The sequence below is a fragment of the Herpailurus yagouaroundi genome, unplaced genomic scaffold, assembly GCF_014898765.1.
Source record: "Herpailurus yagouaroundi ecotype Mexico unplaced genomic scaffold, PumYag 161, whole genome shotgun sequence".
Classification (NCBI taxonomy): domain Eukaryota; kingdom Metazoa; phylum Chordata; class Mammalia; order Carnivora; family Felidae; genus Herpailurus; species Herpailurus yagouaroundi.
Window position 1 is genome coordinate 16,215,364 of NW_024412402.1, and position 23,181 is coordinate 16,238,544.

Below are 23,181 nucleotides of genomic sequence, written 5' to 3' on the forward strand. Positions count from 1 at the left end.
CCGCAGAACTGAGCCCCCTCCTCCCAGCCCGACCCGCAGAACTGAGCAGGCCCCAGGAGCCTGGAGGTCAGGCCTCGGCCCCCCACCCCCGCCCCCGCCCGCCCCAGCTCTGACCGCGGTCCCTCCCAGCCGCCTCCTCACCCAGGCAAGCGAAGCCCAGCAGGGCCCCACAGAGCAACAGCCCAGAAAGCTGGGCCATGGCCGAGTCCTGCCGTCCAGCCGTCTATGGGTTGGTCTGGGCGTCTGGGTCTGGTGGGGAGGGAAGGCAGCACCCACAGGGCAGCCTCCTCGAGCTGGGCAGGAGCGAGACTGGCTATCTCAGAGCAAACAAGGGGAGAGGCCTGTGCCCTCAGGGAAAGAAATGCTCCTCCCTCCTCTAGGCCCAATACTGGAATCATTCTAGCCCTGCTCCCTTTTTCTGTCCTCTTTCCCCCCAACTAATGAAGCTGTCAGGCTCTGGGACAAGGGCTGGGCTTGGGTGGGCACCCAAGGGGAAGGGGTCGGAACTGGAGCTCTGTGTAGGCAAATGGTCACCCTGGAAGAAGAGGGGGGCATTCTGATAACAAACGACATCACCACTTTGGGGCCTCACCCCAAGCATGAGACCTGGGCAGAACAGAAGACCCTTTCTGATCCCTTCAGAGATGACCATTCCTTCCAAGCACTTCTTCTTTTCTCTGAGATCCCTTCTTTGGCACCTGTATCACCACTTGCTGTGAGGTAGAAGTCTCCGTGGAAACTAGAGCCACATCCCCACTCCCAGAGCCACTCCATTTCAGGGGCAAAGAAGTCTTGGAGGAGAGACCCCACTCTTGATAGGAAAGGGTGTGGCAGAATTGGGGCACCTGCCTGTACCATGTCCAGCTTTCCCCCACTACCGGGGGTCAAGGTTGGCTGGGCAAGGAGATGTGTTTGTTAAGGACTCAGTGGTCTGGGAGAAAGAGGCATAAGTCAGGTGACTCTTCCCACCCCTTAAGAAGAAGCTGGATGGGGCACATGGGTGGCGCAGTCGGTTAAGCGTCCGACTTCAGCCAGGTCACGATCTCGCAGTCCGGGAGTTCGAGCCCCGCGTCGGGCTCTGGGCTGATGGCTCAGAGCCTGGAGCCTGTTTCCGATTCTGTGTCTCCCTCTCTCTCTGCCCCTCCCCCGTTCATGCTCTGTCTCTCTCTGTCCCAAAAATAAATAAACGTTGAAAAAAAAATTAATAAGAAGAAGCTGGAGATTAAGAGCACCACACCCCAAGCCTTGGGAATTCAAGCCCTAGCAGACAGAGCACCAAATTTCATCCCCTTACCCCCCAGAGTGGATTAGGATCTTCCCAGCCTTAGGCTTCTGGGGCCTTCCCCCCGGCCACCTGATAGCAAATGACCCTTTTAAAGATTCTGGGAAGCTGTGTGGAGAAGCGCTCTTGGGTTTGAAAAGGCAATTTGACTCTCACTTTCCATACAAACACAATGCATCTTTATTAAAATTTGCAAAATAAAAACAAAAACAGACATTTCAAGTTAGTTTAAAAAATACCTTCTCTATCCCCTGCCCCAGCAAAACCCAGCCAAGCCAGCAGGACAGGTTATCTGAATGCAGGGAGCTGGCTCAGGAGTGAAGGGTGATGTTAGATGGGGTGGAGTACAGATCAAGGGGGCCTGGAGGACTCCCTGACTGGCAGTCCCCACCAGGGCCCCAGTGGGCAGGTAGCCAACCTCAGCAGCATTCACTAGAGCCACTGAGAGAACTGGGCAAGGGGGCGGACGCTCTTCATAATCTGAGGTCCACTTCCCCTTCTACCTCCTGAAAATTTGAGTCTTAACTGAGACTCAGTTTTCCCATAGGAAAGAAAGGTGGGGGCAGAGGACTGGAGGTCTAGAAGGTAGTCTCCCAAGACTCAGGCCTCTGTGCTAGGGGTGACCGCTAGAAGAAGGGGATAAACCAGATAGCTTAGCTAGCAAGTGGCTGGACCATCACACCAGAGACCCAGCCTGACTCTGGGCGGGCACCATTACGGGGACAGCACCCATGCGGCTCAGAGTGGAGGAAGACACCCCACCAGGGCTGGGGGATGTTGGCTGAGGGTGGGCCCCATCTGTCCTGAGCAGCCTGGGTGAGGGCCGGACCTGACTGGAAAGGCTGGGTGTGGGGGTCAGTGCACCAGGCCTGGGAGGACCTTGGGGTTGCCGGAGGGCTCGTGCTGAGGTGACAGATGAAAGGGTCCCGTTCTTGGAGATTGTGTCTGAGCCCTTGGGCCAGGGCAGGGTCGGGGGAGCAATGGCGTCCTCCCTAGTCATCAAAGAAGTAATAAGATGTCAGAAGCTGGGTGGGGGAAGAGGGGGGATTTCTACCTGCTTTGTCTTACTCCCCCCTCACACACCAGTTCACTCTCCTCTCCCTTAAAATCCCCCAATGGAATGATGTTTCAGTCACTGCCCACCTTTCCTTTAGATGACAGCTGCCTAAACTCCCAGCTGGGGGAAGCTAGGAGAACCCCATTGGGACAGAGACTGGGGACACTTACTTAATGTCATTGGCCGGCTCCTCTAGGGCCTTGCTCCGGCGATGGTACAAGAGGACCAGCCCAGCGAGCAGTCCTAGTCCAACCAGAGTGCCTACAACAGCTCCAGCAACAACAGCAGGCCCTGGCCCTGGGGAAACCTTGATGTCAGAGGGAGATCCCCAGCCGTTCTCCACTCCCTCCAACCCCACTACCCCACTGCCACCATTAACAGTTTTTCTCTTTTTCCATGTTAAGAAGAGGGGTTGACTGCCAGCAGGAAATGGTCAGCCAGCCGGTGACCAAACATTTGGACAAACATTTGACCAGGACAAGCAGACAGGCCTCCTCTCCTCTTGCAGCCCCACCCCCACCAGTGACCAGTCTTCTCCTTAACCACACTTACCCCTCACTGACCTGTGCTCACTTCCAAGGTCACATTGCACTGGGCACCGCCCACCTCATTGTGGGCCTTGCAGATATAGACTCCGGACATGGAACTGGAAAGGTTTGTGAGGCTTAAAGACCCCCGGATGGCATCTGTGGACACAATTTGACCATCAGTCCAGGGACCTTCTTTCCCACTGAAAAATTCTGCCCCTTCCAGGATGTCCTCTTTGATTCTCTGGGAGACTCGTGGTGGGAAAAGTTGTGACCACCATGCTGAGTTCTCCCCCCAGATACAAAGCTGCTAGCTCCATGCCCCTCTCCATTTCTTCTGCCCAGTGTCCCCAACTGAAATCTAAAAAGATTTAAGGAGGAATTGATGCCCAGAGAAACCCAAATATCAGTTTTACTTCTGTTCCAGATTGGTGGTGTGGTGAAAAAGAAAATATTAGGCTAGGAATCAGAAAACCTGAGCTCCCGAATAGGCCACGTGACTTTAAACAAGTTACTTCCTCTTCCTGGGGCCCAATTTCTTCATCTATAAAATGGGGTAATATGACCTCCATGATGGCATTAAAAGCATTATATGAAATAATCATTATAACAGTTAAAGTTTATTGGTTGCTTACTCTACGCCAGAGACTAAGTCCCTTATGTGTACAAACTTGTGAACATTTCACAACAAACCTATGAGATAAGCACTGTTAAAAAAAAAACAAAAAAACACAACTTTTGGGAAGCCTGGGGGGCTCGGTCGGTGTGTGTCTGACCTCTTGATTTTAGCTCAGGTCTTGATCCCAGGGTCATGGGATTGAGCCCACTCAGTGTGGAGACTGCTCAAGATTCCCTCTCTCCCTCTGCCCCTCCTCCCCCTCTGTAAAAAAAAAAAAAAAAAAAAAAAAAAAAAGCTTAAAAAATAAATATATTTTTATATATTTATACACCCATTATAAAATTGGTCAAATGAAAAGTAGAAAAAGGGACAAATTGAAAACTCATATACCCACTACTTAGATTCAACAATTGCTAACATTTTGCTATATTTATTTCATTTCTCTTTTCATGAGATGTTTTTTAAATTTTTTTAATGTTTATTTATTTTTGAGAGAAAGAGAGACAGAGCATGAGCGGGGAAGGGGCAGAGAGAGAAGGAGACAGAGAATCAATCCTAAGCAGGCTCTAGGCTCTGAGCTGGGAACCCACAAACTGAGATCATGACCTGAGCCCAAGTTGAACACTTAACCAACTGAGCCACCCAGGTGCCCCAAAGAATTTTTGTGAGACATTTAAAAATAAGTACTTCAGCATGAATCTCCAAAAAATAAGGACCCTGACCACATAACTACAATACCAGTGCCACACCCAATAAATTAATAGTTCTCTAAAAGAATGATCTAATACCTAATAATAACTATCTAATTATCCATATTGAAAACGTTTCAATTGTCCCCAAATATCTTTTGTAGCTAGTGTGTTCAAATCAGGGCTGTGATATCCCCATTTTACAAATGAGGAAGTGGAGGGGCTCCTGGATGGCTCAGTTGGTTAAGCGTCTGACTTCGGCTCAGGTCATGATCTCATGGTTTGTGAGTTCCAGCCCTGTGTTGGGCTCTGTGCTGACAGCTGGGAGCCTGGATGGAGCCTGCTTCAGATTTTGTGTCTCCCTCTTTCTCTGCCCCTCCCCCTCCCTCTGCCCCTCCCTCTCTCTCTGCCCCTCCTTCTCTCTCTCTGACCCTCCTCCACTCGCACTCTCTCTCTCTCTCCCTCAAAAACAAACAGTAAAAATTTTAAAAATAAAAATAAATAAAAATAAATAAATGAGGAAATGGAAGCACAGAGTCACACAGCTAGTCAATGGCCGGGCTGGAATTCGAATGCAGATCATCTGCTCTAGACCCTCTTCGGTAACAAAAGTACATACAAAAGTACATAGCATGCAGAAGCCCTCAACATAGTGCCTGCACCTGGTGGGTCATCTTTTTCCACCCTTCTCCCCATGTCCTCCTCCACCCCAGTACCTGGCAGCATTGCCTCCCCTTTTCACACACACACACCCCCCCCGCAACCCCCCCCTCCCCGTACCTCTCATCCTCCCCTGCCCCAGCCACACACTCATTTGTCTCCAGAAGTTCCCTCACCTAAAACTGGTGCAAAGAAAACCTGGGCGGATGGGGGTGCCCGCTCCCACTGGTATTGGGCAGCTGGCTTACTCCTGGGGGACTGGCAGCTCAGGGTCACGTTGGTCCCCACACGGGCCACACCCAGGAGACGGCAGGATGGAGGAGCTGGAGGAACTGGAGCAGGGAGACAGGTTAAAAATTCAATCCCCAGGAGCCAACAGGCCCCCACCGCCACCACCTCCTACACTCCCCGCCTCCCTCTTCTGTCACTCCATCTGCCCTCCTCCAACCTTTACAGGCAGCCTTTTGGGAGAGACCCGCCTGACCTCCCTGGGGGCTGGGGCGGTATTGCAAAGTGTGTGCTTCACACTTACCCAGCACACTGAGTTCTAAAGTTTTGCTGCTGTGGCTCCTATTTATGCCTTGATGGTCTTGCACATTCACAGAGCAGCGGTAGGACCCGGAGTCTTTCTCCCGGAGGCCCTGCAGCCGCAGCGACACGTTGTGGGAGGGCATGGAGTAGACCAGGGATACCCTAGGTTTGCTTGTCGTGGTCCTGCTGATGTACGCCAACACCTGGTGTGGGGCACGACGCTTCCCGGTTATCACATGTATGCACTGTGCCCGCGGGCTCAGCCAATCCCCTCCCCCACACTGGCAGTCTTCAAGTGCTCCTCCCCTGCACCCATCCCCTCCAACCTATACCAGCTCCCCATTCACCCTGTTCCCCCCTAGCCACCCTCACTGGCCCTGGGTCCTCTTTACCACGACGCTTCTTGATCCCCTGTGCCTTGTCTCTTTATCTCCCACTTGGGGTGTTTAGAAAGGTGGTATAATGGGTGAGCAATAATGTAAACAGGGGTATTTATGACAGAAACTTAGAATTCAGGGATAGATCCAGGATTTTTAAAATATCTTTTTTTAATCTTTTTCTTGAAGACGTCCCCCCTTCCCTATGTATAAGTTCAGGCCCTGCAAAACTTACATCTACCCCTGTAATCTCAATTTCTGTCACACACATACCCCCTATTTATCAAATGACTTCTAGAACATACTTTTCAGAGCCTAGGGAGGAGCTCATGCAAATAAGGGGCTCTGAAAATGACATTTCATTGGCTTCTGGGTAAATCTGCCTCTGAAAATAGGTCTGATGTTAGGAGGTGGGGGTGGGGGGGTGGGGCAGGAGCCTACCACTTGCCTCTCAAAGGAGTGTATGAAGGGGCAGCAGGACAGAAAATCACATGGGAAGAGAAGTGGCCTGTGACAGTGTCCAAAGCACAGAGAAGATGAAAATAGGGTGATGCTCAGCTTTTTAAAATTATGGAATATTTGCCCTAACCCTTCCTTCCTCCTCAAACCCCAATCCTCACTGCCCCTCCTCAAAGCAAAGCAAAGCAAAGCAAAATGCCTTTCCACTTTCCAGTGTTTCGTGTGCTGGATTTCTAGGGAAAATTGGGGACAAGAAAATTCTTTGGGGCAGCCTCCAAGCTCGGAACAAAAACTGAGCCCGTGAGGGACCTTGCATTTTCCTGAAACTCCTTCCCTGTCCCCCATTCCCTGGCCACCCCTCCTGTTCTCCTCAGCTCTTCCCTGCCCTCAGTCACAGGGTGTAGCCAGCCTCCGGCTGAGATGCTTTCCTCCCTCACCTGGTTCAGATCCTTCCCTTCTTGTTCCAAGAACCACATCACGGTGAGCAACTCCCACGTCTGGCCCGAGGACACCTGCCCTTGCAGGGTGTACCACACCGGGAGCACTACTTCTGCTCCTTCCACCGCCTTCAGCTTGGTGAGGCCAGCGGGCACGTGGAGCTCCAGCTGGGCCTGCGAGGGGGACGCTGGGGACAAGAGCCACAGGTGTGAGCGTGGAGGGCTGGCTTCCCCTCTGCCTGAGGGCCCTGCCCAGGGCAGCAGAGGAGAGGACGAACCTTGCAAGATCCCACACTGCCCAGGGACGGCAGACCTAGTGTCCTGCTTTGGGATTTTATCAGACCTTATTCTCCACAACCTCAGCTCCTGGGTTCATAACAGGGTTAGGGACACATTTCTGTGCATTTATTGGTATCCAGATTTCAGAGCACCTGGAAGAGGGGGCAGATTTCCAGTGGGGAGGGGAAGACATCTGAGAGGAAGGGTAGGTTTAACACTTTTCATCTACACTCTGCATAGCCCACTTGCTCCCCCAATTTCCCTGGGCCAGAGTGGGTCTCGATGCTGCTGAGGGTCGCCAGCGATGGGCAGAGGGGGTTGGAAGGCCTGCCGGTTACCGATTAACCCGCGGGGCTCCTTCTGATCTAGCGCTCCACCTGGCCCACTGACGGTAGTGCTCCCCAGGCCCCCAGGCTCAGTCCCGACCCAGGGACTTCCCCAGGAAAGCGGAGAGTTGAGAACCCAGAAAGGGGCCCTTTTTGGGTCCAGGCGATCCGGACGGGTCCTGTGAGGTTACAGGAACTCTTGGCAGAGCGGGAGCACGCATGATGGTCCCCTGATAATCAAGTACAAATCTTATGTCTGTGTGCCTATGGAGTTCAGGCGGTGGACTGGGGTGTCAGTTTCAAGGAGTGGACAATGGCATCTATGCTTGCATGATGGCGTCCAGAAACATTCACGTTCTGCCTTTCAGAGAGGCAATGGAGCAGCCCAATCCTAAATCCTTCCGGGGGCGGGCGGATAACCTCGGGCTTGTACCCGGCCAGGCCTGAGGATGCTGGCCACCGTAGTCCTTGGCCTCAGCACTCTGCATTGGAATCTGAGATGCCATCTCTACATGGTGACCAGGCGGCCAAGGCGCGGACAGAGGCCGCACGCAGGTCTGGCTTTCCGCCCTCCAGGAGCAGGCCCTAAAGGCCTCTAAGGGCCAGGCGCAGATCCGGCCAGGATGCGCGCCACCCCCACGGCTTTCCGGCTGTGCGTCTTTACAGAACCCCCGGCCCTATTCCTTGGCCTTCGCCGCACCCCCCTTATCCATTTCCTGGCGGGTCCCCGCGGGCCGGGCGGGAAACTTGTGCCCGGTGATAAGGCAGAAGACAATGACGGAGGCGCAGCTAGACCGGAGGCTCTAGAGGCGAAAACAACCTCTGCCTCAAGGAGCCCGACCCCCCTGGGGACCTGGCCCGCTCGCCGAGCGGGGAGGCCGGGGACGCCGGGAGGCCTTCGGGCAGTGCCGGATCTTCCCTGGCCTTTCTGGAGCACACTCCCGAGAGACCACAAACATTTCCCCTTGGGAACCCTGCCTGGGTCCCGGGAGAGGCAAGAGCTTCTTCGCCACAGGCGACCCCGACGACCTCCCCCAGGTCCTGCATTTATCCTACCACTTTGCAAAAGGAAGACTAGGGGTGGTAAAAGATAGTGATGGACACACTGCGGTCTGGGCACACGCCCCAGTCAGAAACCAATGGCTGAAGGGGGCCAGAGGCTTCCCTGCCCTCGGGTCTGGGTGCCCGCTGCAGCAGAAGCCCCTTTCGCTCACAAGGTCCGTGGTGCCCTGGGGAGAGGACACCGGAGCAGTGGGTCTGAGTGCAGGACACAGGGGCACCCCAAGAAAGGGACCTTCTGGCCCACTCTGAGACCAGAGTGAGAGAGCAGGCAAGGGCCTAAAGAGCACAGAAATGGGCCCGCTCCCCGGGGCTACTATTTTTAGTCTCCTTTTCTCTGAGAAACTCCCCCCGCCGGCTTCTCACGCCCCAGGGGCAGCAGCACAGAACCGAGGAGGAGCGCGGAACAGACTGGCCTCCGGGAGAGCCCAGTGCAGCCTAGCCCAGCAGAGCGGATGCCTGCCCCAAGCACCCGGTGGCGGCCAGAGTGCCATTTAACTCTAGAGCAGCCATGGAGAGGTCAGCAGCCCCCTGCAGTGGCCTGCTGGGGACGTTGAGCCTGGGCTGTCGTGTAAAAACTGGGCTTCAAAGTTAGGATAGAAAAAGAAGAGGTTACAGGAGAGATGTAGACCAGGCCCAAGCAATGAACTTGGACTTTTCTCTTCCCTTGCTTCCCAAATGGCCAGCAGGGAGATGGGGGAAAGGCAGAAGGGAAAGGGGCATTGAGGTTGACCTTGGGAGAAGGGAACTGAGAAGTTAAGGGATCCTGGAGTAGGCCCACAAAGCCTAAAGGGGCAGAAAGATGTTCCATCTTCAGTGTGGCCAGTGGGCTGCTCTAGAGCCCTCTTTGTCTGGGGACCCACTTCATGTCCCCACACCTTGCAGCACAAAGCTAAAGGGGGCATGGGTGAGCATTAGGTGTTCCCCATCTAGGACCCCATCACTGTGACTGAATCGTACTGCATAGCTCTCTGCATCTGGTGACTTCCAAAGTGAGAGAAATAAGGGGTTAAAGTTGACCTTGACAAACTCACCCTTCACCCTATTCGGGATCCTTGAAAAAAGATGGCAAGAAAGCCTTGGAGTAAGTGAAACGAGCTTAGAATGGGCTTAGTTCATGATGGGTCCTTTTCCCTCCAGATGTAGGAATGGAAGCCCTCAACACTCCTTAGGCACTTGCTCCAAGGAGGCACCCTTCCTCTCTGACTCTTTGAGGAACTTCTTCTCTATTTCCTTTGTCCCTTTGGCTCTGGGAACCAATGGGGGTGGTGGACCTCGTGGGGGGGGGGTCACAATTCTGCTCCTCTAGGCATTCAAACCCCTCCCCCACTTCCTGTGTCCCAAGTGACCTCACGGTCATGCTTTTGGGGCACCTCCCTTTATTCCCAGGGCAGGAAGCAGGAGGGGGCTAGAGAGAGGATCTGGGCTGGGGAATTGACACGAAGTGCATTTGTTAAGCCTGGGATCCAGGGAATTCCTGGGGGTTCTTGCACATCAGCTTGTGTGGGGGGTGGGGGATATGAGGGGGGCTGGAGTTAAGTCCTTAAGCTCTTTAGCCAGTGTCTCATCTAGTAGCTCAGTTCATCCGGCTCTGCTGGGTGGAGGTGGGGAGTACGCATGAGGAATGTTCCCACATCTCGCGGTAGAGGTCTACCCAGCTAGATGCCCTGCCCCTCTCCCCTACTACACACACACCGCACCCAAAGTGGTAGCTGTCGAGGACGACACGGAGACAGAAGTCAATACCAGCCAGCGATGCCTTCCCTGGGTGCGGAGAGGGTGGAGGAGTGTGGGGGGGAGGAGGAAGAGAGTCAGAGGCGGGAGTCCCCTTCCATCCAGTTCCTCACCAGTGCCCCAAACCACCTCCCTCGGGGGGCTGTATTCATCTCATTTCCCATCTCAAGTTACCCCCCGCCCCCCCCCCCCCCCCGCTCCGGTCCCGGGTGGCACTCACCGAGGGTACTCAGCCCCAGGAACAAAAACCGCAGCAAGTTGGTCGCTGGGGACCTGGGCAGGGAAACCATGGCCCCCCTTCCTGGCCCCGACGGAGTCAGGGGCGCCGGCTCCGGGACTCAGCGACCGACAGGTGCTAAGGCGGCTCCGCAGCTGGGGCGGACGCGGGAGCCCGGCCACTGACACCAAGGGCGGCTCTAGCCGGAGTCTGTGCGCGCGTGTCCCGCCGGCAGGGTGGGGACCGACGGGGACAGGGGGGCGGGGCGTCCGGAGGGGGCGGAGAGGTCGCGGTCTCCCCGGGCGGGGCGTGCGGGTGACCCTCCGCGGGCGGGGGTTGGGGAGGGCTCCCGCGCTCCGACGGCCGGACCTCGCGGCCTCCGCCCAGGCAGAACGCAGGGTGGGGTCGGGTAAGTGGCGGTGTCCCCACAGCCCCCACAGCCGGCCGGGGGCCAGGGGAAACGGGAAGGTCCCGAACTGCCACACTGGGGCCATGCCCTCCCCCCTCCGCTCGCTTGGGGTGGGAACGGAAGACGGGGAAGGGAGGGAGGTCTGGGGATCCTCCGACGTCCAGGAGCCAACCGCACGCCTGACACCGTAGCCGGCCTGGGCTCTGGCTCCGGGCTTGGGGGGACCGCGTCCTCGGCCTAAGCGGGACAGCCTTCCTGGAGGAAGAGGGGAGCCGCGTGGTCCCGGAGCCACTGCGCTTCCGAAGTGTGTGGGGCGGAGCGGCGGGAAGGGGCGCGGTTCTCCCGCCCGCAACAGCTGCTTTCCTCCGAGCCGGGCGGGGAAGAGATGCGGCCGCCCCGCCTCCACCCTGCCTTGCAGAGCCCCCCGCAGCTGCCACCCGGCAGGCCTAGGGCCGCGCCCGCAGGTGCGCGCGGGGACCGTCTGCACCTGCGGGCGGCGAAGAGAGGCGCTCTCCGCAGGTCCTCGGAGACCCCCTAAAACCCAGCCCTCAAGGTGACCGGGTCTTGTGCCTCACACCCCTAGCAGGGAAAGGACTGGAGCAATGCTGAGCAGGAAACTGAGGAAACAGGAGCCCGGCTCCCAGCTCCTCACCTCCAGCCAGAATGGTTTATAGGCCTTACGCTGACTGGGGAGGAAGGAGCAGCTGTGGGAAGGTAAACTGGACAAAGTCCTCCCATTTCTTTATCCTTGTATCTTCACTGCCCCTTATCCGTCACCGTGCCGGCTCTGATCCTTTAATTCCCGGGACTAGATCGCGTTCGCTGCGAATTTAATTTAACCGTTCCGCCCCCCACACTCTCGCCCCTCCGCCGGGTCTGTCCAGAGGCACCTCTGCGCCCTCTGGCGGCCGCAGCTCCCTTACAGAAGGGGACGCACCTGTTCTCGCTTCTCTGTCCAACAGCCAAAATACAGATGCTTCAAACATCCGGGCACAGCTTAACCTCCGAGCAAAGGTCACCGGGGGCAGAAAGCATAACAAAGAATCCTTGGCGCTGCCTGCTCCGAGTGGCAGTGGACTGGGAAGAAAAGCAGTCAGGGCTCCGATTCCATTTACTCCACATACAGTTCTGCATTGTTTTTTGTTTTGTTTTTTTTTTTTAATTTTTTTTCAACGTTTATTTATTTTTGGGACAGAGAGAGACAGAGCATGAACGGGCGAGGGGCAGAGAGAGAGGGAGACACAGAATCAGAAACAGGCTCCAGGCTCTGAGCCATCAGCCCATAGCCCGACGCGGGGCTCGAACTCACGGACCGCGAGATCGTGACCTGGCTGAAGTCGGACGCTTAACCGACTGCGCCACCCAGGCGCCCCAATTCTGCACTGTTTTAACACCGAGTGTGGTCCTTGTGTTTGCACGGCACAAGATCTTTTTGTACACAGTGCCCCACAGACCCTTTCAGATGCCTCTTCCTAGCGTGACTTTGCTGGCTGCTCTTCAAATACCTGCCATGCAGTGGCTTTGAGCAATGCCTATGCAAACACCAGACCGCTCATGTAACCCCTGGAATCTAATACTTGGCAGCTCAGCGGCAGCAAAGGCAACAGAAATAGATTACTGCCAGTCTCATACCTTTATTCGAGGACCTACAAGCTTAGACTGTCAAGGTGTTTTGTGTGTGTGTGTGTGTGTGTGTGTGTGTGTGTGTGTGTGTACTAGGGGAGGGGGCTGTTGGTTTGGTTTTTCTATTCTGTCACACTCAAATTTTCCTTTAGTTTACACTGCAAACCAGCTCCTGTAAACATTCCTCCTTCATTTCCACACCAGGGTTAATGTACCCCAAATAAGTAACTCCCTCCAAGAAAGTACAAAGTCTTTCGGCTGCATCTCAGGAACGCCAAAGCAACTAATTTTGCAGGCTGTGCTCATACCTATCAAGTGCTATATTAGAGCCTCAATATACACACTCTCTGTAGCCAACTTTTCCTTTGGAATTTAGATCCCAAATAACTTGCAACATCAGAAGTAAAGCTGCAACCAAAGATATGTAGGCAGTGAAAATCTCCATGTGACACAGGGGCAGTCCTGTGAGGACTCTCACCGCCCTTGACCCCAACCAAAACATTTCCCACTGGAACGCCTATTCCAACCACTTCTTTCTGCTGACCCTGAGCCAAAGTGACAGCAGTTAGCAGAGCAGCTCTATTCTTTTCTGAAAGTGCCAAGATGCATTTTGGGAGGAACCCTATTCTCTACCCTTGTGTAAAATGAGAATGTTGGCAGATAACCCGTGAGTGACCTGGAGCCTGCTTCCACAAACATGTTGCACGCAAGAGCTAAGTTCATAGTTCGTATTTAAGAGACGTGCAGGTCACTAGTATTTCTTCCAATTATACCTCATCTCATATCTCAAAGTATCTTCTCATGCTGATTCTTATGTCTGAACATAGGGTCTCCGTCCCCCTTGACGCATTATAAGGCTTCATTAGAGCCTCCTCACCCCCCCCCCCCCGTTTTATTTTGCAAAGCTCATATAGTTATCTGATTCCCTGCTATCCTCTCTTCTAGATTGTTCTGGCCAAAGAAACTAGATATTCAGTTAGCAGCAGCTACTTTCTTTCCAAGCGTCCATTTCCCAGTGTTCAGTTTTGTCCTCTTGCCGCTACGGCTCATCCATCCGAAGCCAAATGGTGAAAACATACTGGATCCTGGATCCAGTCTTGGCCATCTTCTTCGTGCTGCTCACAGTGGTCTAGTAGTGCCCCATTCTCAGTAATGTTAGGTCAGTCTGAAACATCCTCACTAAATGTTCCCCAAATGATCTGCCCCAGCTAAGTAACTAAACAGCAGCAGGAAGTGGGATAGAGTGGAAAAAATGCCTGAAGCACATTGATTTGGGGGTTTGTCAGTGGCAAAGTTTCGGGGATACCGTGTGGTACTCTGGTAATGCATTTTCCTGCAGCACTTAGCGCTGAAATACTAAGAAATTACTGCTATAAGATGGTCAGTGCAGCCTCAGCCTTTAGGTCTGTAATTCCAAGTTCCAAAGAAAAGCAAGCTCATGAGAATTTCATAAGGCCCATACCTACAGACTGTACCTAGGGAGAAGAGGTGCTACACTCAAATTCCAAGAATATTTATACTCTCACTGAACTAGCATCCATTAAAAAAAATTATTTTCAGTAATCTCTACGCCCAATGTGGGGGTTGAACTCATGACCCCAAGATCAAGAATTGTATGCTCTACCAACTGAGCCAGCCAGGCACCCCAACTAGCAAACCCTGTTTAGCAGCTTCTATCAGAAAACAGCCAACTCCTTAAACCCAGACTAAAATGACATTCATAAGTCATCCCACTGATTAGAAGCCCTCTAGCCATTTGAAAAATAAGCTTCAACAAGCCGAGAGGTATCAGGATGAGAAAATCACTGATTTGAGACCAGGGTGCAGGAAGGAAAAGAATATTTTTTATCAGTGTGCAAGTTTATCTTCAATAGTATTCAAAATGGGGAAAATTAGAGCTCTTACCTGGATTTGCAGTCAGTGTAAAGCAGAGCACCTGAGAGATGTTGGGGGACTCATTAAAGATAAATCATCAATCTAACAAGTCTTGGCCATAAGACCAAAGTGATCCTTGACTGCCCTTCTAGTAATCTAGTCGTTAGTGAAGAGCACTAACCTCTAAGTAAAGTGCTAGTTGATGCAAAGAAATCCCTGAGAGATCGAAATGTGACAACCACTTTCCTAATGGACTTCTTTCTTACAACCTCCTACCCTGTGGATCACTTTCAAAAACGTTTTGGGTGTTTCTATTGGATCGTCTCTCCCTTTTTGTAAACAGCATGATGACAGTTCTCCACTTGTACTCTTTGAGAGAGTCGCCCCTGACTACTGAGTGTAAAGATGAGGAATGAAAATCTCTTACAAATTCACATGCTTAGGGTCAGCAGGAATATCCTAGTCATTTAAAAAAAAAAAAAAAAAAGGAAATATGAAATGAAATGCCCCATTTGTTCCATACATTCTCAGCTCTGCTACAAAAAGCTCAACTAGTACTCCAAGAGGTCAAGAATTACTTTAATAATTTCTTTGTTAAAAAGTTTAAATGGTAACACAACCATAAAGTTGGTACATCACAGAAACAAAGGTCTTTGCAGGCAACACTGATCGGGAATAGCAAAACACTTGGTTGGTGAAAAAAATGAAACTCTAAATTATATACAATATAGCTAAGGGTGATATTGAAAAACAGTCTTATTTACGGTGACTCAAGATTTAACTTGCCATTATCTATTGCTTATTTATTCAGGGTTGTAAATAACACTTATATAGAGACATAGAGATGTGTAAAAATGAAACATTGTGAAAAAAATACAATTTTTCAATTTCATATGAAACTCAAAGTATAAGTTTGTCCAATATGGAATGTACCTACATTTGTTTATATTAGGGCTCTAAAATCCATTTAAAAATTGTTTTTTGTTTTTAAAAAAGAAACAGTTGACCCACCATGCAAGTTCGCTGTATATCTTGTTTGCTCAAAATGAGCATTTTCAGGTGAGGTCTGTTTTTTCTGCCCCAAGTCTAGTATGATTCCATAGAAGTTGTACTGGCCCAATTGTGGAAAGAATTCCCATGAAGAGTCTGATGGCAGCATCTGGATGAGGGGCAGTCTGAGTAATGGAAAGTGAGTAGAGAAAAGGGAGGTAAGAGCCCAAATCCTTATGAAGGATGACATTCAGTTGTTAAATTTTAAGGGGTATCCAATGGCTTTTTCCAGGCACTCAACTAAAGAGCCAGCGGAAAGAAAATCCCTCTCTACTTCGACAAATTTGATATAGATGGATTTGGGGGAAACTCCAGGATCCACAATACAGTTCTGAGACAAAAACCCATTAATACCAACCCAATCTTTGCTGAAGGTTTTGGTATTTGCTTGGAAATGTAAAAATAAGCATTGCTGGAGAGTCCTGACCTCAGCAATCCCGAGGTAGCAATAGATTATTCGGGTGGGTTCGATTTCCACCTGTAATGAGGCTTGTGCTGACAGGGTCTCCAAGTCAACCCGGCCCTCCTTTCCTGGGTCTAGGGAACGTCGCTCCATGTGGGGTGAGGGGGGCCTCTCAATACATTCTTCATAACCAATGGCATAAAGGCCTGGACTTTTGGGAATGCCTCCTGGTAATAAATATTGAACAACGTTCCCACCAGTTGGTTTGGAATGGGCGATGGGTATCCAGTCAATTTCCATGTGCAGCTCCAGGCACCGAGCTTCACTAATTGTGATCTCTAAAAATTTGTAGTAAACATTTTTCCAGTTCATTTTCTGCACGCGGGTCATAATGATCCGTCCCTCGGGCTTCTCGGAGTTGAAGTACTCCCGGAGTCGCTTGCCCAGGGGCACCTGGGAGCTGATCTCAGCATAATGGTAACGGATATCCTCTTTCCAACGGGTGTTATAACCAATTCCAAAAATGGCCAGTTTATTAGAAAGATGAAGCCTTGAAAAGTCTGTCCAGCTCTGAAACAGTTCCCATTTCAATTGTACTGATTCCAAAATCTGTACAATATTTTGCATGATGTCTCTCTTCCTGGAAAGAGAAACACAAGTCAAGTTCTTCAGGTGTCTAGATCAGCACTGTCCAACACAACTTTCTGCAATGATGCAAATGTTCTACATCTGTGCTGTCCAATATGGTAGCCATTAGCACTGAGAATGTGGCTAGTGTGAGTGAACTATTACATTTTTAATCATAATTTGAAATTAAGTTTAAATAGCCACATGTGACTAATGGCTACCTTATCAGACAGTGCAGGTCTAGATAATCATAGTATTAAAATCTGAGAAACACTCTTTCTAGGAAATTTCTAGGAATTAATGACAAACTGCTTTCCATTACTTCTATAGTCTGGCTGTATTAAACCTAGTAACTATTGATACGTTAAGACCCTAGGGTTTCAGAAATCCAAGGATCAAGAATTTTTAAAAATTATTATTATTAACTCCACTAGTGTTAACATAGTGTCATATTAGTTTCAGGTGTACAATATAGTGATTCAACAATTCCATACATCACCCAGTGCTCATCACAAGTGCACTCCTTAATCCCCCTCAGCTATTTCACCTATCCCCCACCTACCTCCCCTCTGGTAACCCCTTCCCTTTGCTTGTATGTTTCTTAAATTCTGCATATGAGTAAAATCATATGGTATTTGCCTTTCTCTGAGTGACTTATAAAGTGGCTGTTATAATGCACATGGTGGCCTTCAGATCTAAGTACCAAAAGCAGACAAAGGATGTTGTATTCAAAAAGGTATTCAGTATCAATTAAAATAATGAACAGCTTAATTTCTAACCTGGAAATTCTTAAAGTTCAATAATTTTGGCCCATATGTGTTTGCTGTAGGAAAATATACAGTTGATTAGGACTAATGACCTCATGCAAAAACAAAATGACATTTTCTATTTGTCTAAAATTCATTACTACTGGGGCACCTGGGTGGCTCAGTCGGTAAGCGTCCGACTTCGGCTCAGGTCATGATCTCACGGTCCGTGAGTTCGAGCCCCGCGTCGGGCTCTCTGTGATGACAGCTCAGAGCCTGGAGCCTGCTTCAGATTCTATGTCTCCCTCTCTCTCTGACCCTCCCCTGTTCATGCTCTGTCTCTCTCTGTCTCAAAAATAAATAAACATTAAAAAATAAAATAAAATAAAATAAAATAAAATAAAATAAAATTCATTACTACTCCCAAATTTAGAAGAACTGTCAGTTAAGCACAAAATTAAGACCTGAGAATTCAGATGGAAAAGGTCTACATCAAGCTCAGGTTTTAAGAGGGGAAAATGAATGAATCAAGCCTATTCTAGAAAATATTTTCGGGGCGCCTGGGTGCTCAGTCAGTCAAGTGTCCCGACTTCGGCTCAGGTTATGATCTTGTGGTTCATGGGTTGGAGCCCCGCGTTGGGCTCTGTGCTGACAGCTCAGACCCTGGAGCCTGCTTCAAATTCTGTGTCTCCCTCTCTCTCTCTCTGCCCCTCCCCCACTCACATGCTCTGTGTCTGTCTCTCAAAAGTAAATAAAAATGTTAAAAAAATTTTTTTTAACAAAATACTTTCTAACAGGGAACAAAAGCATAGAAACAATTTCAAATTTGATTTGGTAGTTAAGGAGTAAGGCAGAAAATGCTGGGAAGTTCTTGTTTCACATGCTGCTTAACTCCTATAATTGTAACTGCTGCTTCAATAATTCACGTACTATAATGAGGATACGTAATTACAAGTTTGTTTCTCAGGTATGGCAAAACTTGGATAGTGGAAGATTGAAGTCTGTTATGTATTAACTTCGCAACCAACTATCACAGTCTACATCGGTTATAGGTTTAAACTACAAAAATACTCAACTACCGCCCTTATGTACAATCCAACAGGCAAGAGAAGAGGATGTACATTGGTTGCTAATGGCTTCGCGGAAGGAGACAGATACTTGAAAGCTTCCTATTCAATTCTTGTATCTTTGAGGGGAAGAGCTTTTGGAACAAAATGGGGAATCTCCCACACAGCCATTCTCAGTCTGTCCTCGTACTCTCTTTGGCTTTCTTTGCAAGATGACAAAATGCCAATATTTGGTTATCAGCTGCTTCTTGGAGCCAAAGACTGCCCTGGACGTATCGGCCGCTCTTGAGTTTGTCATGGAAGTTTCAAGTATCAGCGTGGCCACCTTGATGAAACCACTGGATTAGTGGGGACTGTTCTTCTCAGAGAACACAAAGGCACTCAGTGATCACTTCTCTCACATTTAGCTTGGTGCTTGTGAGGTGAAGATATAGAACCATGTTTCTGCATGGGTCAACGCTTTCAAAAAAAGCTATCTTTCACAGCCACATCCTTCCGTGTCCTCTTTTGAAATGTGACACTGACCTCAAGGACAGGCTAAGGAGTTGGGAGGGAGGGCAGAGATTTTCATCTATTCTGCTCACCGACGTGTCCCAATGCCTGACATAAAGGAGGCACTTGACAAATAAATGTGGACTGAATGAGCAGATTAGGTGACTCTTCTTTATGGATGAAGCATGGAATATTTTAACTATAGGCTATGTCAGCGGGCTCAGGCTAATCCCACCTATACTTAGAGGAAAAAAATAATCCAATGCCCAAATGAAGTTATTTTATTCAGCACTGTCATTGCCCTAAATCATCAATAAGAAACAGTTCTGGGGAAACTTGTACTGGAAAATAAATGGCCTACTAGGAATCAATCTAATATTTTTTCCCCTGTGAGCCAAAACCTCGACAAGAGGCAGCAAAGCTGTCTATTTCTACATAGCCTGTCAGTTTCTTGCCCTGCTTAGTTTCTTGCCTCAGCCTGAAGGTCCCTGGGCTTAAGACTCATCACATTTGCAAAACTACAGAGCACAGTGAAAACGAGACCCAGGTACTTAAGTGGTTCCAGAGAACTGTCTATTATACTTCCTGATTTCTGAAGTTCCAACCACAAGAAAAGTGCGGATGGTTTGAACATAGTGACACCAATTCTGTAAAGTTTCACTTCATCTCCAGTTACATCAACTGGGTCTCCCCTGGGTGAAAGGGAGAGATGGGACATTTTAATGAAGGGGAGAGAATGGCCTTTTTGGAGAATAGGGGTCTGAAGATATGGACTTGTAATAATGTATTTTTAAAAATACTCATCAAAGTTAACCTTTCTTTGGGACATTCCGATGTCACAATTTGAAAACAGACCTACTTCCCAACGAGAGATGGCTTCAAACTTACTGACTTGAGCCATAAACTTCTTTTTTAAGGAGTGGGGAGTGGTTACAATTTTAAGGAACAATTTTTGATCCCTAAACTTTCACCGTCTCCCCAGTCATGGAAGCAGCTGATATTGGGAATTCTTTGGTCCCACAGATGCTCTGAAAAAGGCAGGAGCGTTTGCAAAGGGTGGTGGTGGTGATGGTTTGGTAAATGAAAACATCAGTTTCCTTTTTATATTGCTTGTTGCCTATCACACCTCTTTCTGTCTTGCCTGTTCCCCCTTTCTCCACCATCCCTCAAACATCAAGATCGAATGTATGGAATGAAGTACAGAAGAAAAAATGGGTGATGACCAAGCTTAAAAAAAAAATGGTGTCCCTCCACTTTTCCACTAAATTTATCTTTTAATATATTTCATAGATATAATCAGGGATTTACTTAAAGCTATTCAAAATAACCACAAACAGGGGCGCCTGGGTGGCTCAGGTGGTTATGCATCATCTCCTGGTTCATGAGTTCAAACCCCACGTTGGGCTCGCTGCTGTCAGTACAGAGCCTGCTTTGGATCCTCTGCCCCCCACTCTTCTCTCTGCCCCTACCCCACTCACAGTCTCTCTCTTAAAAACAAATACAAGAACCACAAATATAGTATCACTGAAATTCAGAGAGCTGTGATATCCTTACAGAAGAGATAGTGCTGAACTTCACCAGGTGAAGGGCCCTGGCCCAGGTTAATCTTTCCTCCAGCAACTGCTTTCTTTTCCAGATGTATAAAAAGGCTGTCTAAGAGCCTGCTTTTTGATTCTTACAGTGTGATATCATAAGGAATGTAAGTGTCCCTCTGGCCCTCCTGTCCTCTCACCTAAGCCCAAATAAACTCAGGGCCCCATGGATCATCTCAGTACCATAACTGGACATCCATACATCCACATTCACGTACAGGCAAACACCATAAACACACTTATTTTTGTGTAATACATTTATTTCTTTGTGTCGCACACAAAATTCTCAATGTTTTTGGTTAGGCACTGGCAAACTTAAGCTAAAAAGATGTGAAACAATGACTACATGCAGTGGCATGCCTACAATTTCCACCACAAGTCTAACGACAGCCATGACTTTCTGGATCTTCCCAATGGTCATTACATTTAGGTAAATACACTTTATAGAAAGAAGCATCTACTTACTGTGCTTCTTCAGAAGACTCTTGTTTTATTTTTAATGTTCTCTTTGTGACAGGTATTTCATCTGAAAAGCAAGGTTTTTGAAAGAGATTATATTTTTCTAAGTAGCAGACATTTATGTACATAAGTCATTGTGTTTACTGTCTGTTCCACACTTTCCAACGCAAGACCGTAATTCTAGTGTCAAACACTGTCCAATGCCAGATTTATAAATATAACTCTTTTATAATGAGATGCATACATTTATATGCAAGATCAGAAACCAGCTCTACAAGTATAAAATTCTTCAAGGTCACCAGTGGGATTTCTAGCTAGGAGCTTAAAGCTTAATTTCACTGCAAACATGATTTTTGAAGGAACAAGAATGAAAAGTAATTCTCTTCTATTTAGGTTTTCTATGTAGGTTTTACACAGCAACTATTCCCCCAATATCAGAATCAATATACTCTGCATGTTATTTTATTTTTTCCCAAAGGTTTGGGTGACTTAATTCTCCATGGCAAAACCAGAGTTACAAGATGCCAAAGTAATTTAGACCTTACTACTGTTTGGAAATTAAAAGGTAGTGATCACTTGGTATCTGCCCTTTTTATTCTTCCAGTCCTTAAGTTTCTTTTACATGGCATTAGTTTTACAGTTTAAGAGTTTCTTCTCTCCCTGTCTTCCAATATTTGAGAGATTTAAAAAGAAATCGCATTTGAAAGAAATATTAGCATTTAATCCTTTTTCTTTTGCATTAGCATTTCTCTATCATCAGGAATTCTGTAAAACAATGCCTGTGGACTTTTATCTTAAGCCAGGGAAGCACGTTCATAGTGCCAATCCTACTTATACTTCTTTGGAGCTTGCCCGAGTAGCTCACTGGGGAGAAAACATTTACTTGTAAGGGAACACGCATCACACAACTTGCTACTGAAGCCCAGTGACTGCAGCAGAAACTGATTAGCACTTCCAAATTATAAAAATCCAAACTGGAGAGTCTGTTGCAAAAAGAAACAAAAACTAACTACGTATCCCCTCTTAATTAGGCCACCCGCGTTTAGATTTGATGGCCAGGAGTTTTATTTTCCATTGTTAATGCTAAGTCTGAATATTTCCAGCCACTGCTCAGATGGGATCCTTAATGAATTCTGAAGGAGTATGTTCACTGATAAAATTCAAATATCATCTCTTTTCAAGATAAACAGAGGCTTCTCTTCTTCTTCTTTTTTTTTTTTTTTTTTTTTTTTTTTTTTTTTTTTTTTTTTTTTTTTTTTTTTTTGTTCAGACTAAAGTGTGGGTGGGGACCTTTTCCAAATCACAAACAGAAAATAAAAAGTATTTGGAATAAAGCAAGGAAAAGAAAGTCATGTCTACAGCAGTTTTGAGCCAAGAGTTAACCTTCTTGGCAGCTATCTTAGAACAAGGAGGTGTAGGATATTTGAAACGGCATATAGGATTCTTCTACCTGTCACTGATTAGGAATTGTGGGTCTTTAGGCCTTTTGCTGGTCCGCAAATCCAAATGACTAACACCAGGCACTAGCTGGCAATTGAGGGCTAAACCAACAATGTCCAGATTGCCCCAAATGGGCTGGCTGTGTGCCTTGTGCTGACAGCAGGAACTGAACTACTAAGTACAAATACACATATAAAGGGGCGTGCGTGCACACACACACACATACACACACACACACGTTAAGTATCATATGTATTGGCTTTCTTACCCAATTCCTGATCTGTTGGATAGCCATGGAGATCCTGACTGTGGTTTCCCCAGTCCTCCTGTGAATACTCCTCCATAGTGCTGCCATCTGACTCCAGCTCCTGGTACAAGCCACTACTGTTAATAAGTACAGGCTGGCAGGGCTGAGCATCCCATCCTCCCTGACCAAACACCTGTTCCAACTGTTCAAATGTGTAACTGCTCTTTCTTTTCCCAACACCATGTTCTTTCACCCGACTGTAACACCTGCGAAGGGTCTAAGACACAAAGTCTTTTGTTATTCCTTTAAAGCTGTACTTCCTCTTCCAGGTACGGACCACAGATATTAATTACTATTAGACAGACACAGACAGACAAACACAGACACATTGTTACAGGAATGCTAGATTTCAAATTCATTATTATATTAGAAAAAAAACTAATTTAGCATTTACTCAAACATGTTATAATTCAAACAATTATTTTGCAATTAATCATCCATTAAACAACAAGAAACATTACAACATTATTGCATGTACCCCATAACACATATTTTTATACCCCCACCCCCATTTAAAAAGAAGAAGTAGGAAAAAAAAAAAAAAAGAAAACAAGAAATACCAGCCAGCCAATAGGATGCACACCTGCCACAGAAGAGAAAGAGCTGCTATTGTGCCCAGAATTTGGAAAAAGTGAGGGAAGGGGGGACAGAAAGAAGAATTTCCCAAGCGAAGAATATAACCTTCCCTACTCTTCAGAAGGAAATCAGGGTAAAAACAATCGCCTAAGTGAATCAGCTAGTAAAACATACTACCCTCAAAGTCCACAGTCCTTACTAAATTACTCGGTCTTTAGGGAAATTGCTAAATTTAAAAGAGGTCAAATAATTATGCTACAGA

The 23,181-nt window shown here is 48.3% G+C and overlaps 3 protein-coding genes and 1 long non-coding RNA gene across 10 annotated transcripts in view; 1 reads left to right on the forward strand and 3 right to left on the reverse strand.

Moving 5' to 3' along the window:
- Positions 1–958, reverse strand: part of VSIG2 (V-set and immunoglobulin domain containing 2) — a 5,798-nt gene extending 4,840 nt beyond the window's left edge. For both annotated transcript variants that reach the window (XM_040483391.1, XM_040483392.1), the window contains exon 1: positions 142–958. In XM_040483391.1, the coding sequence (XP_040339325.1) occupies positions 142–199 (58 nt within the window). In that variant the 5' untranslated portion in view covers positions 200–958. The remainder of the gene's footprint in view (positions 1–141) is intronic.
- Positions 959–1,438: 480 nt separating this feature from the next.
- Positions 1,439–10,445, reverse strand: ESAM (endothelial cell adhesion molecule). Its single transcript, XM_040483402.1, has 7 exons — positions 10,257–10,445; positions 6,639–6,826; positions 5,367–5,568; positions 5,011–5,166; positions 2,903–3,025; positions 2,510–2,636; positions 1,439–2,274 (listed from the first exon to the last, which is right to left on the reverse strand). Exons 1-7 carry the CDS (start codon positions 10,324–10,326, stop codon positions 1,959–1,961), a joined length of 1,182 nt encoding a protein of 393 aa, XP_040339336.1. The 5' UTR covers positions 10,327–10,445; the 3' UTR covers positions 1,439–1,958.
- A 117-nt stretch (positions 10,446–10,562) lies between these two features.
- On the forward strand, positions 10,563–18,700 carry LOC121035581 (uncharacterized). The gene is made up of 2 exons (XR_005792974.1): positions 10,563–10,662; positions 18,089–18,700. It is a non-coding gene; the product is annotated as an uncharacterized LOC121035581 (long non-coding RNA).
- The window catches only part of MSANTD2 (Myb/SANT DNA binding domain containing 2), a 31,415-nt gene continuing 22,952 nt past the window's right edge, over positions 14,719–23,181 (reverse strand). For 2 of the 6 annotated variants that reach the window (XM_040483395.1, XM_040483398.1), the window contains exons 2-4: positions 22,305–22,404; positions 20,603–20,663; positions 14,719–16,253 (exon numbers count right to left, since the gene is read on the reverse strand). In XM_040483395.1, coding sequence (XP_040339329.1) covers positions 15,401–16,253; positions 20,603–20,663; positions 22,305–22,404 — 1,014 coding nt within the window. In that variant the 3' untranslated portion in view covers positions 14,719–15,400. Of the gene's footprint in view, positions 16,254–17,320; positions 17,332–20,598; positions 20,664–22,304; positions 22,561–23,181 lie in introns of those variants that run through there. The other 4 variants (XM_040483394.1, XM_040483396.1, XM_040483400.1 and 1 more) reach the window with 4 other exon arrangements.